Source organism: Telopea speciosissima, chromosome 3, assembly GCF_018873765.1.
Source record: "Telopea speciosissima isolate NSW1024214 ecotype Mountain lineage chromosome 3, Tspe_v1, whole genome shotgun sequence".
In the NCBI taxonomy this organism is placed as follows: Eukaryota; Viridiplantae; Streptophyta; class Magnoliopsida; order Proteales; family Proteaceae; genus Telopea; species Telopea speciosissima.
Genome location: NC_057918.1, coordinates 49,372,251 through 49,386,455, shown reverse-complemented (window position 1 = coordinate 49,386,455; position 14,205 = coordinate 49,372,251). Strand labels below are relative to the sequence as shown.

At 38.1% G+C, this 14,205-nt stretch overlaps 1 protein-coding gene across 1 annotated transcript in view; it reads left to right on the top strand.

Moving 5' to 3' along the window:
• LOC122656788 (3beta-hydroxysteroid-dehydrogenase/decarboxylase) overlaps positions 1-14,205 on the top strand; it is a 62,168-nt gene that overhangs the window by 25,884 nt on the left and 22,079 nt on the right. Inside the window, exon 7 of the mRNA XM_043851438.1 lies at positions 12,152-12,350. Coding sequence (XP_043707373.1) covers positions 12,152-12,350 — 199 coding nt within the window. The remainder of the gene's footprint in view (positions 1-12,151; positions 12,351-14,205) is intronic.

Here is a 14,205-nt window from a genome sequence, read left to right as displayed (position 1 = left end):
GTAATTAATGCATGTGTGCAAAATTTGAGAAGCAGTTTTTAGTTAGTTACAACTATTATCTAAAGTCTTAGAAGTTTTTATTTAAGTTAAAAAAGGTTGAATGAAATTTCTGGTTTTATGCCAATAACTGTGAGATGCAGTGGGGCCTAGTGAGATTCCTTGTTTTTATTGGTGAGATGCTAACCTAGGGCTTGGGGAGAATCCTTGGTCGTATCCCTCTTTATCTTTTTCGTACTCCTTATTTATTGAAATTCTCACTTCCCTGCCATCGTATCTATTGAGGATTCTGATTTTGTTGCAAGAAATGAATCAGGATCCCATTAATTTGGTATCATAGCTCTGGCCGATGGTAGTTCTAATACTCCAAACCAGACCCTAGACTCCATGGCACAAGTAATTGACATGTTGAAGTAGTTGACTGATTGTATGACCATGATGGAACTGCTCTTTGATTTCAAATATCCTCGGAGTGATGGACAACCAGTCCAATGGACAGCCAACAACTCCTATTGGTTCATGAACCTACCAGCATTTATGAACACTCCACCACAACCTACTTTTGATGAGCATGTGCGATCATATTTTGGTCAAGGAACACCGCAACAACACCAAGATGACACTAAGGCACTGTTTGATCATGTTACGCATGTTTGTGTTCCGTTTCTCACCAAAAACGTATTTTGGTGTTTTTGTTTGCAGAATAACGTTTCTAGGCTGCAAAATGGTGTTTGATAAACCTGTTACAAGAACGTATCCAGAACACTTTTGTAATATAAAGGTGTTTGATAAAACCTGTTTCTGCAATAGTTTTGTAATATTTACTATAAATTACAGAAATGCCATTAATACTATAATTCATATAAAGTCAATGATGTTAGGACATTAAAGATTATTAAAAATCCAAATAAAGTGTATATTAAAATAAAAGAGACAGAGATGCACTAATAGATTACTATAAATTACAAAAATGCCATTAACACTAATACATATAAAGTGAACGATGTGAAGACATTAAAAGTTATTACAAATCCTCAACAAAGTGTATATATATAAAAAAAAAAGAGACAGAGATGCACAAAAAGGGTCTTGGGAAGCACACATTGTATATGCTCATGATTGTCTTTTATGAACAGTTGAATAAAAAGGAGGGATCTTGGTGGATTCGAACCACCATCCTCTTAGAACTGCTTGAGAGATCTTCATGTTCCAAGTGCTCTATCAATTTGAGCTAAAGACCCAACAAGTAAAGTTTGAAATTTGCAAGTTTGAATTTCACAATTCCATCCTCTTACTTCATAGAATCTCACTCATAACTCATACGCGTATTTCAAACTGAATATGGAGGATCAATCTATCTTTTTGTTTTCTTTTCCTTTGATATCATAATAAAGTATCTATGTTGGAGTTGCTGGCAGTTACTCACTTATAGTGAATGCTCCCTTGGCCATTTTGTTCACTGGAAGTACCTAGGCACAGTAGGTCAAATTTCCCATTTTGGCTGGGAAGATAATAGATCTCTTGGATGCATGAGGATGGGAAGAAAGGATGTTGTACTTGAATGTACTGGTTTAATAGGCAGGCCATGGTAGCATCAATCCACTTATAATGATTATAGCTGCATCAATCCAACTACAAAGAACTAAACAGAAGTGCAGTGGGTTCCAAATAAACACTTAGCAAGAGAAGACATGGATGTATCAATCATATTATGGACTGCAAGGTATATGATAATGCATCAAGAGAGATGGAAGCATATTAATCTTCTCGTAAACAGCAAAACCCAAGCATGTATTTAAGGATGCATTAGAAGAGAATAGAGGTATACTCATGGACAACCAACCAGATTCAAGCATGAATCTGAGAATGCAACAGAGGAGAGTAGAAGAATACTAATCTTCTAATGGACAGCGAGATCCAAACATGTATTCACGGTTGCAACATAGAAGAAAGAAGTACATTAATCTTCTAATGGACAGCAAGATCCAAACATGTAAATTCCAAAGAATCAAACAGTAGATCATCATGTGCAGCCATATAAAACCGTTTGATTTTGTATACATTGGCATTGTCTTCTTCTATACTCAACAGAACACCATATATTCCTAGTTTTTGTCCACTGAAAAAATCCAACTCACCCTCACCTCCTCCTCACATCTCCCAATAAATCCATCTAAACTAAATAACCATTCACAGAAAAACCCAATTCACCCTCACCTCCTCACTGTTTTCAAAGCTTTCAAAACCCAAAATTAACAAATCTCTCTGTCCTTTCTGGTCAAATACCTTGGTTTTCTATCTGACACACAGGCCAAGCATTTGCAGGCACAAGCTGATTAGTTAAAGAAACCTAGTAATGGAGGAGATTTTTAGAGTTTTTCCCATGTGGGTATGGAGATATAAAGAGTTGGGTTCATGGGTTAGGATCAAAAGAGACCCAAATTTTTTTAAACAAAACTAATAAAAACAAATGGTTCGCTTCTCTCTATTTTTTTCCTTTTTAATTTGGTGAGGGAAAAACTGAAAAGGATAGGAAGGGAGAGTTGTGGGCTTGTGGCTTTGCAAGTGTTTCCGATCTCCAAGACAAAGACTGAAGCTTTTAGATTTTGTTTGAGTTTTATAGGGGCAAGAGGCTCTGGTTTCTGTGATCAAAAGTGATCATAGTAGCAGTTAGATAGATAGATGGAAGAAGAAGACGATAAAATAAGAGAAAGTCATATCTTCTTAATTAGCTACGTATAACAGTGTTTGATAAATTTGTAAATATTCATCCTAAAGGGGATATATATATTATTAATATTGAAAGCCCTATCTCTGTATAGCTCAAACCTAATACATAATGTAGTAGGAGGGTTGGTTGGATTTGTAGGCCAGTGTGTTGAGAAAGAGAAGAAGAATTGAAGAAGATAGTGGCATTTTCTCAGATGTATAGAAAATTATCCATGCGTGCCTTCTGGTAATAATAGTTTGTATATTATGCTTTCAACATATATGGTAAAAAAAAGTTATGTATTCTGATGCCTTACAATGTTCCTTAGCTTGTTTAAGAAATTTTATTATGTGGTATACTGGTATATATTTTCTGTTGCATCCTTCATTGATAAGCTGGGAAGAATTGGGGAGTCTTCAACTCTAAAGACCTAAGACCTCACCAGAAGCCCAGAAGACAATATTTTTGAAGGGAAATTTGGGTTATAAGGAGAAGAAGAAACTGGGGTTGGTCACTGGGTGTGGTGGTGGGCTGCTGCTGTGCTGTGCTGTGGTGTGGTATGTGGGGTTGTAGTTCAGGTTCCAATTAACTAACCTACTATTGTAGCTGATGGAGGAAAAAAATTCACTCTTTTTAGGTCAGATACACTTCCCCAACCTACTATTGTAGATGATGGCCACTCGCTTAAGCAGACAAATACAGTGAATAGAAACAATATATAAAAAAGACTTATCTGTAGTGTATCCCTAGTTTTAGGAATTCTGTCTAACCTGAAAATAGGGTTGCACAGGCAAGGTAATGCAGTGCTAATCTCAAACCAATAACATCCAGCTGGAGATCAACTTACAATGGAATCACAGGTAAGGAATGAAACCAGATTTCTAGTGAATAGAGAGGCGAGAAACAACCAACGATTTCTGAGAAAATCGTTTACAGAAGATTACCAATCCACATCCAAATCCAGAGAGCGCAGGATAGAGAGGCGATAAACAGAGAGAGAGAGAGAGATGAACAAATAGAACCCTAAATTAGGAGGATAAACAATCATTCGCACCTGGTATGGTCTTCCATTGAAGAAGATCAGACCATACCATATCAGAGAGCGAGAGAGAGATAGCGAGAGAGACAGCGAAAGAGAGAGAGGGTACCTGGACCTCAGAGCGTTGATTGCTTCTGCAGTGTAGACGATGATCTTCTATGCTTCTGCAGGTCTCCCTTCTCCTGTGTTTTACCTTGAGCTCCAAAGACTGAAGACGATGAGCTTGTAATGTCGTTGAGCTCCTAGGGCTCTCTTTCTTCAAAACACGGGTAACAGTTTTGAACTTTGGACCACAAAGTGGTAATAACAAGAAATTGTTGTTATTACAATAACGTTTTTTAGGCATAAACTGTTATAAATTTTAATTTATGGTAACAGAAACACCTGAAACAAAACAGGTTTATCAAACACTTTTTCTGTGCCATTTGTGAAGGATTACAACGACAAACATGATCCTTAGGTATTCTATGATTATATGTGCTGTTTAGGTTATTTTGATTGGTTTGAGCTTTCTGAAGCTAGGAAGTTGAAGTTGGCCTGCTCCAACCTCGTGGGACCAGCACGAGAGTGGTGGTGCAATTATAAGATAAAGCTGGAACGACGAGGAAGAGAGCTCACTATGTGGGAAGAGAATGAGTGAAGAGATGAATGAGAAATATCTTCCTCAGACCTTCCAATTACGTCTACATGACAAGCTCAACTCTCTACGTCAAGTCTCACTTTCGGTGGAAGAATACATGGACTAGTTCGACACCCTTGTTTCTTGGACCGGCTTGGATGAAGAGGACAACTATCTTGATTCCCATTTTAGGTTAGGGATAAAACCTGAAATACAAGATAAAATTGGGGTGACAAGCATAGGAGATTATAAGACTGTTTCAAGAAGGCTCTACAAGCTAAAGACCTATTAAAGACTTTTGACCGGAGATTGACAAAACATTCCAGTCACCAGACCTGCAGGTTCTATTGGTCGAGTTCCACCTTCAGCCGTATAGAAGGGGGAAACTCCTATAACTAGTGGAGGATAGACTAAGTGTTACAACTGTAACAGCTGCGGACATTTTGCTAAGTTCTGTATACAGGGATGTAAGGGTAATTCCTTGATAGTAGCTGTAGAAGCCAATGAAGAAACACAATTTTGTGATCCACAAGATGGAGTAGTAGTTGAAAATGTAGCTATTAGGGATGATACCTATGATGTTGACATAAGAAATTGGAAACCCGAAGACACCTATGAGATATGCGTGGTGAGTTGTATTCAGGTCATTGTGTCCAAAGGAGAAGATTGGCGTTGGTATTGCATCTTCTACACCCACACTATTAGTGGACCATGTGTAGCCCAAGTCATCATGGACAACGGTAGCTGCGTAAATGTTGTATAATTTGTATCAGAAGCCTTTATCATAGATGCTAAGTTACGTATGGACAAGCACCCTCAGGCCTCAACCCTACAAGGTTTTTCTCTTGAATGGAAACATTGTTGAGGTAAGCCAATGGTGCTCAGTTCCATTGAAGCTGGCTGGTTATGAGGAGAATGTATGCAATGTCATTCCTATGGCATTGACCAATGTGCTGCTTGGAAGACCTTGGATGTGCGACAACGACGTGCTGGTAGAGTAGGAATGAAGAACCGGTGCTTCTTAGATTTCGACGACAAGCCCATGGTATTCAACCCAATCAACATATCAGCCGAGAGAAAAGCTACAGTCAACCCAAGCAAGGCGTAAGTAGATTCTGCAGTCACTAAACAAGAAACAACCAGATGGAAGAGTCCAACCATCAAGGCCCCACATTGGAGCAAGCAGTCCAGTAAAGGACAACTGTTGGACAGGAAGTTGCTGATCTTACCACAATGAGGCTTTATCAAAACCAGCAAGGAGATTGGTTTGATATTGGCCTTAGTCACAAAGGAAGTCGTTTCCACTCTTGAACATAAACTTCCTAAGTCTATACAAGACTTACTTTTGAAATTTGCAGACTTAGTACCCGAAGATCTTCTGGGTGAATTGACCCCTATGAGAGATATTCAGCACACTATCCTAGTACCAAGATCAGTGTTGCCTAATTTGCCCACTTATCGTCTCACCCCATCGAGCATGCTGAGCTCAAGAGACAAGTGGATGAGCTGCTGAGAAAGGAATTCATCCTAGAAACCATGAGTCCATGTGCTGTACCAGCCCTACTCACGTTGAAGGACTGGTCACGGCGTATATGCATCAATAGTTGAGCAATCAATAAAATCACCATCAAGAACAGATTTCCTATTCCTTGATTTGATGATATGCTGGACATGTTGATGGGAGCGGCATTCTTTTCCAAGATAACATAGTTGTCAAGGTGACTAGGCGACCCAATGCATTGGAAGGACGCCTAGACGACAAGGCGCTCGCTCAGGCGTGCAGTATATGATTATATACATAACAATGATAATTTTATATAATTGTATATATTTTTATGGATAAAAAAGTATATTACAAAGAAAAAAGAGGAGGATATAATTATGTTTATATCCAATATAGAAGTCATATCAATGTAATATGATGCATCTATACTAGTAATGAACTAATATGATTAAACAACATATAGTAAACAAGGTATAGGATATTCATCGAAAATCAAATCAATAAACATAAATCAATGTAAACTCCTGAACTGTCAACAAGGCGTGCTGTCGCCTTGGACCCAAGAAAGATCTTGGGCACCTATGCGACTCTTAGGGGGTGCCTAGGAGGTGTCTTGACAACTATGCAAGATAATCTTAAGAGTGGCCACTAGATTCACATTCATCTCGGAGACGAGGAAGATGGATTTCAAGACAAAGGATGGATTGTACGAATGGAAGGTCATGCCATTTGGCCTTGCCAATGCCTTAGACCCGTAATGAGAGTTATGATGCAGGTATTGTGCCGCTTTATTATCAAGTTTCTTGTTGTCTATTTTGATGATGTTTTGATTTACAATTAGGAAAAAGAGGACAATCTTGACCACTTGAGGCTTGTGATACAAGTACTAAGAGCTGAAAAGTTCTACATCAACCTCAAAAAGTGTTTGTTTTCATATTGTCCAAAGTTTTTTTCCTTGGTTTTATCGTATTGTCAAGGGGCGTAGAAGCTGATCTTGAGAAGGTCCAAAGCATTATTGATTGGTCTATACCAAAGACCCTTACCCATGGTTTATAGTATCGGTCCATATCGTATCAGCTGATACTTAATTGTATCGGTTGGTACTGATATGATACATACCGATACTTTTTTTTTAGAAAATGGTATGTCTCGATTGGTATCATATTGTATTGGCTGATACAATATGATACTTACCCATACTTCCGATATGTATATTAAAGGGTTCTGTGAGAGTATTGATACGTATCGGTATATATTGAGCTGTATGATGCAGCTCGATACAGCTCGATACATACCGATATGACTCGAAACATACCGATATGGTCCATACCAACTGATACACGTTGATGTGGCCATTAAAGGCCCAAGTGACTATCAAAGTATGATTTTGTTTTTCAGATCAAATATTTAAGGAGATTTCACAGAAAAAGCTAGGTTTCTAATAAACTTGATCTTTGTGTTTAAATTATGGTTTTTAATCCTATTTTTTTGATAGATTTAGGTAAAACTAAGTTAGTTGATGTATCAAGCATGATCATTTGCAAGGATTTGTGCTCAAAACGATTAAAGTCTCGTCTTATTATACGTTGTTCTCCATTGTAGTATTTATGCATGATACATGTTATATATTATTTATTTATTTTGTTTTATGTTCCAAAAGTGTATTTCCATGTGTATCTTGACCATTTCCATGCGTATTTGTAGCGTTTGATACGTATCTCTAATACGATATGATATATCTCTTAAAATCACCCTTCCGATACGATATGAACTTTGGTAAGGGCAAGGTTTAAAGTATTGGTATCGGATATCGTATCGGTTGGGTGATTTTAAGAGACGTATCGTATCGTATCGTATCAGAGATACGTATCGAATGCTACAGATACGCATGGAAATGGTCAAGATATACATGGAAATACACTTTTGGAACATAAAACAATGTAAATATGCAATACATAACAAGTATCATGCATAAACACTAAAATGGAGATTTATGTATAACCAGATAAGTACATTGAATTGAAATTGTTATAAAACATGAGGTTTCTTACTTGTAGTCTATGGCCATGAAGAGTGTTGGATGATGCAAAGGATGATGTTGTAGAACTCCTTGTTTCGTTTTTGAGTCCAAAAGTATGAAAAATCAAGATTAAATGCAAGATTTTAGTCTTTCGGTTGACAATTTTCCTTCATTTTTCCACCAGAACAACAATTGTATCGAGTTTGTAAGTGAAAAGGGTTTTTTTTTATGTAATTTATCTACCATATCGATGGTATCGGTATGTATGAAGCTGTATCTGCTGATATGTATCAATACATATCAATACGTATTAATGCACCCACGAACCCATTTATCAATCGTATCTATGGTATTGATATGTATCGATCGTATCAGCCTGTATCGGCCGATACAATATGTTTTTTTTAAAAAGAGACATGTATCGTATCGGTACCGGCTGATACTGATACGTATCGGCCGATACGATACGATATATACCGATACTTTAAACCATGCCCATAATTGAGTGCATGGAGCAGAAAAAGAGCAAGTTTGAGTGGATTCCATCCGGTACCAAAGCCTTTAAACTCATTAAGCGGAAGATGACTGAGGCTCTAGTATTGCAGCAACTAGATTTTGATTGCATGTTTGAGTTTGCCACAGATGCCACCCCATCGCTTTCTATAGTGAGAAGTTGAACGATGCAAAGAAGTGGTACTCTACGTCTCTACCTATGACCTTTTGCTATATGTTGTAGTACAAGTGCTTAAACATTGGAGACATTATTTAATTGGTAAAAAGTTCATACTCTTCGCCGATCATGAGGCACTCAAGCACTTGCACTCTCAAAGGTCGGTGAGTAATCGACATGCCAAGTGGGTAGCATAACCCCAAGAATTCATCTTTTCCTTGAAGTGTAAAGCTGGAAAAGAGAACCAAGTTGTTTGTGTTGAGCAGGAAAGTGCTTACCTTGATACCTATTCAGCCCCAGGCACACGAATCGAACATATCAAAGACGAGTACCTTTCCAATGCTGATTTTGCTACTATTTATCAGCCTTTACAGCAAGGGGGTACTGATGCAACATACCCCTTACGTGATGGTTTTTTCTTCTTGAGAACTCCCTTATGCCTTCCCAATACGTCCCTGAGGCAGTACCTTATTCAAGAGCTATATGGAGGTGGATGAGAAAGAGACTTTGGCAAGGATAAGACCTTGTCTCAGGTAGCTGATCTATACTACTAGCCACATCTTCAAAAGGGATGTTCAACATCTGATACAGAGGTGTCATACGTGCCAGCTTGCTGAAGGGGCAAAGAAAAATACATGACTATACTCCCTCCTGCCTGTATCTTATGCACAATTCGTGCATATCAGCATGGACTTTGTGCTTAGATTACCCACTACTCAGGGGAAGCATGATTCCATATTTGTGGTGTTGGACAGATTCTCGAATATGGCTCACCTCATTCCTTGTTGGAATACCTTGGATGCAAGCCATATTGGAGTCAGATTTTTCAAGGAAGTGGTGTGACTACATTGACTACCAGGGATCGATTGTCTTCGACCGTGGTGTAAAGTTCATGAGTTATTTTTGAAAGACTCTGTGGATGAGGACGAATACAAAGCTACAATTTTTCCGAAGTCTAGGCAACCTCGTATGTTGTCTTGTACAGGACTATGAGAATACTTGGCCGTCAATACTCAACATTGTTGAGTTTGCCTACAATAGTTCCATCAACCACACCACGGGTCAAATACCTTTTGAAATAGTGCTTGGTTTCCAACTCAAGAGGCCAATAAATTTGGTTCCTCTCCCTTCTCATGTTCGAGCTAGCATCGAGGCTGATGAGTTCATATAGCACATCACTGAGGTAAACACTATTGTACACAGACGTATTTCAATCAGCAATGATTTGTACAAGGCTGTAGCTGATTGTCACTGCCAATTCATTGAGTTTCAGCTTGGCGACATGGTGGTGGTACGAATTGTTATGGAGAGGCTACACCTGGTACCAACATGAAGTTGCACCAGTGCACCCTTGGAAGTTGGGTCCATTCAAGGTGCTGAAGAGGATAGACTATATGCTTGAGTTTCCACCTGACATGTCCATTGGCAATATTTTTAATGTCGTCGATCTTACTATGCATGTGGGTCACCATTCCGATGAGGGGGATACCGAGCATACTCTATGATGCCACAATTTTCTTCACCGGACAAGGAAGATATTGAAGATGTTGCTGACAATAAGTTAACTATGACATGACTAGGAGTTACCAGTCTTTCCTTGTCAATTGGAAGGGTCCTTGGCGGCATGATTGCGTGCGGATCCATGAAGGTGATTTCAAGTGGAAGAACCCTGACCTTTACAAGCATTTTATGTCCTTTCTTCAAGCCAGGGAGACCTGATGTAGATAAGTTCTACTCCAAGTATTACCATCGTAAGAAGCAAGGAACCAGGCCTGCAGTTCCTTGAATGAACCTGTTTCGGTTCAACTGAACCAGGTTCAGTTGGTTCGGGCCAGACAAACCAGGTCTGGTTTTTTCCTGGTTCACCCAAAATCAGTCCTAATTATTACAGTCAAGTCTTAGTCAAAGAAGGTTCAAGTAATTAATGCACGTGTAAAAAATTTGAGAAGCATTATCTAGTTAGTAGAAGGGTAAAAAATAATTAATGCGCATCGAGAATTTGAGAAGCATTTTCTAGTTAGTTACAACATTTATCTAAATGCTTAGAAGTTATTATTTAAGTTAGAAAAGGGTTGAATGAAATTTCTGGTTTTATGCCAGTAGCTGTGAGATGCAGTGGAGCCTAGTGAGATGCTAACCTAGACCTTGGTGAGAATCCTTAGTCATATCCCTCTTATCTCTTTCTTACTTCTTCTTTGTTATTAAAGTTTTCAACTCTAGTTGTGTTATCACCTCCCTGCGATTGTGTCTGTTGGGGATTTTGATTCTGTTGCAAGGAATGAACCGGGATCTCATTGTGCTCTCTTAAAGACAAAAGGGATTATTAGTTTTCTCTTAAAAGAGAAATATTTTTAGTGCAATGTGTTGCTAAGATTTTCCAGTTGAAAAATATAAACATTTTTTTCTTCCACCTCAAATGTAATTCTATTGTGTTATTCTTGACCTTAATAATTTATTAAATATGATAAGTCAACATGCTAATAAAATATGAATAGTTGTGACATTGTTGTACAACGTGACTATTGGGACTCATATTGTTCATTGTCTTAGGAACAGTTGTGCTTGTACTCTGCATTTAGACTGTATGCCCCTCTTTAGGATAAATTCCTAGATTGGCTGAAGCTAGAATCGCATCTCAATCATCTAGCTTTTCTTGCTTTACTTCTATTTAAAAAAATATATGGAGACTGTAACTAGGACTTGATTTGTGGTCCAAGACACACAAGTAAAAACCTTATAAACAACTACTACGAACCCCATAAATGAATAATGATATTTTCTTATAAGAATTTGACCACACTAATTAGGAAGCACTAACTCTAGGACCCATGGTAACAACTCAACAATCCCTCCATTGTCTCCCATGACCAACTGAAAATCCTATAGAACATAGTTGTCATGGCCACTAGGCGACCAAAGGCATTGGATGGGCACCTAGTCAACAAGGGTCCCACCTAGGCATCCTAGGCATGTAGTATATGATTATATGTAATATAGAAATTATAATCTTATATAATTATGCTTCTATGTAGCATAGAAGCCATATCAATGCAATACAATATAATTATGCTAGTAATGACATAATATGAGTAAACCAACATATAATAAACAAGCATAGGATATAATATAAGCTTATTCATCAAAGAACAAAACTAGAAACATAAATCAATGTAAACTCATGAAGTGTCGACAAGGCATGCTGTCACCTTGGTCCCAAGAAAGTGCCTGGATGCTTAGGCGACACCTTGACGAAGAACAGTTTGCATGGCTGTCATTCTTAGTAAAATCCCCATACAAGACTATGTGGGCTGGCTCTTGAAGTCGAAACTCCAAAATACTATTGGACAGATATAGGGGGTTCATGGTTCTACATTACAAAGGTGGTTATAGTTTACCTTAAAGTTAGAGGCTGTTATCTAATGAACTTATTCAAATACTACTATCCCTGTTTGTGCACTCTGTGTACTTGGTGGGACTTAGGAGGCCTATTTCCAATCTGATATCTTTATATATATATATATATATATAATTTGATTTTCACTTTCTTTTTGTGTGCTCCCTTAATTTGACTTCCATTTCTTTATTGTTGCAGGCCAACAATCCATCTTCCTGCTTGGATGGTATGGTCCATTCTTGTGCTTGTCAAGTGGGCACTCGAGAAAGTGGGGGACCAGAGGAATGCTTATTCATTATTGACTCCTGCTCTTTTTCAATTACTCTCACGCACCAGGACTTTCAACTGCTCTAATGCTCAAAAGCATTTTGGATATTCACCAATTGTTTCCCTTGATGTAAGTTTTCTTCCATTGATGCTTTCAATCTTTCTCTTATTTGAAGACTTTAAATGGCTGCATATCTAGTTGTCACATTTTCTAGGCGACCCAGGGCGTCGGAGGGGGGGGGGGGGCTGGATGCAAGACGACACCAACAAGGCGCCCGCTGCGGCGACCATGGCACCTGAATGCCTTTTAATTATGGCGGTTATAGGTTTCCTGAAATTCTGGAAACTTATCAGCTCAACTTGCATGGTGCCTATTAGGACTTTATTTCAGCAACTTTGCGTTTCAAGAAGCATCCTTGCGTGTGGAGGCTTTGTTCTCCTTAATACAGATCATGGGATTCTTTATTTTGTTTTTGTCAAGAAGTCAATAAAACAGATCATGGGATTCTTTTTTTTTTTTTTTTGTCATTAAGTCAATCTAGAAGTCATCTTTTTAAGCCTACTACTGGAAGAGAGAAATAATGTTAGTTTGGGTTGTTTTTCTTTAATATTGAATTATGGTTGAGTCTATTTATAGTCCATGTTGGCATTATTCAATTCTGTAAATACACTTAAACGCTAAGCCACTAAGGGCCTCCCTACAAATTGATGAATGGAAATTAGTTGATTTAGCGTAGAGGTTGTTGCCTCTCTTGTGTCTCTCCTCTCCCCCCATGATTTCTCTTTCCTTTCCTCTCTCTTCTCTTCTTAGTCTTTTCTTTCCCACCACAAGCATATCCGCCATCATCCGATCTGCATTACTAACCTCAGGATTAGGATAATCAGTCTAAGTTTTGAGTCCTAATAGAATTAGTAATTTAGTTGTGTATTTTTTTTGGGGTGGTGGGAAACTATGTTACAAATATTGGTCCAGCCTTAAATGTAACAGCCGATGAGTTTTGGTTTATAGAATTATGTGTTTGCTTTGAAGCAATTTTAACCTGTGCTCTGGTTATGCATGTGAATGCTCGATTCCCAATTTGTTGCTGGTGATTTGAGATCCATCTTTACTGTTAAGTAAGATCATCAATCCAGGCCAGTGGTTCTTCTGCAAATTACAAGTTCTATTAAGGTTTAAATGGTATTATCCTGCTTGGATGGTACTTTTGTGTAGGGAAGGTGATGCTGATTCTTTCTCATTCTTGTTTCATCGCTCTGAAATCTTGGAACCATTCACTTATGTATAGGTGCCTCTAACTTTGGAGTTTGGCCATAAGACCTCACATGTGCCGAGAGCTAGAAATTGGGTTTCAGGTCTGCTGTGAACAGTTCCTCCCTGTTCATCTTTTGGGAATTTTGATACAATTTCTGGATCAACAACTAGTTGTTTTCAAGTGGTCATTGGTTAGAAATATAATCTTCCAAGTTTCATGAGTTCTGGGTTTGAATTGAGCTGGCTGCATTACTCAGAATCAGGTTCAGTCAAGTAAATTTGTTGAATCTGAGTTGCAGAATTTTTTTAGTTACAAAGAAGGATAGAATCTGCACATATTTGTTACATGTCTCTTTAGTTCAAGTTTCCTTCTACATTACTACTGTTTTGTCTTAAATTTCTGAAAGGGTCCTCTCTTTAAGGTTATTTATTTAACCTCCCTAGATTCTGTTCTACCTTTTCCTAAGGGTCCAGAACTTCAACTTAATTCTATTTAACTTCCAATTGGAACCCAAGGTTACCTAGTTATGATTTTCAGAAGTTAGAACCCTAGATTCCGCCAAATTGGAACCAAAGCTGAATGGTTCTTTTTCTGATTGATCATCATGGCAAAAGGAGATGAATATACTCTTGCTGCTATCAATGGCAAGTGTGAACCTAATGCTGATAGTATGAAAATCTTAATTGATAAGCAAAAAGAGTTTCACCTGCAGCTTCGATCTATCCAAGATCA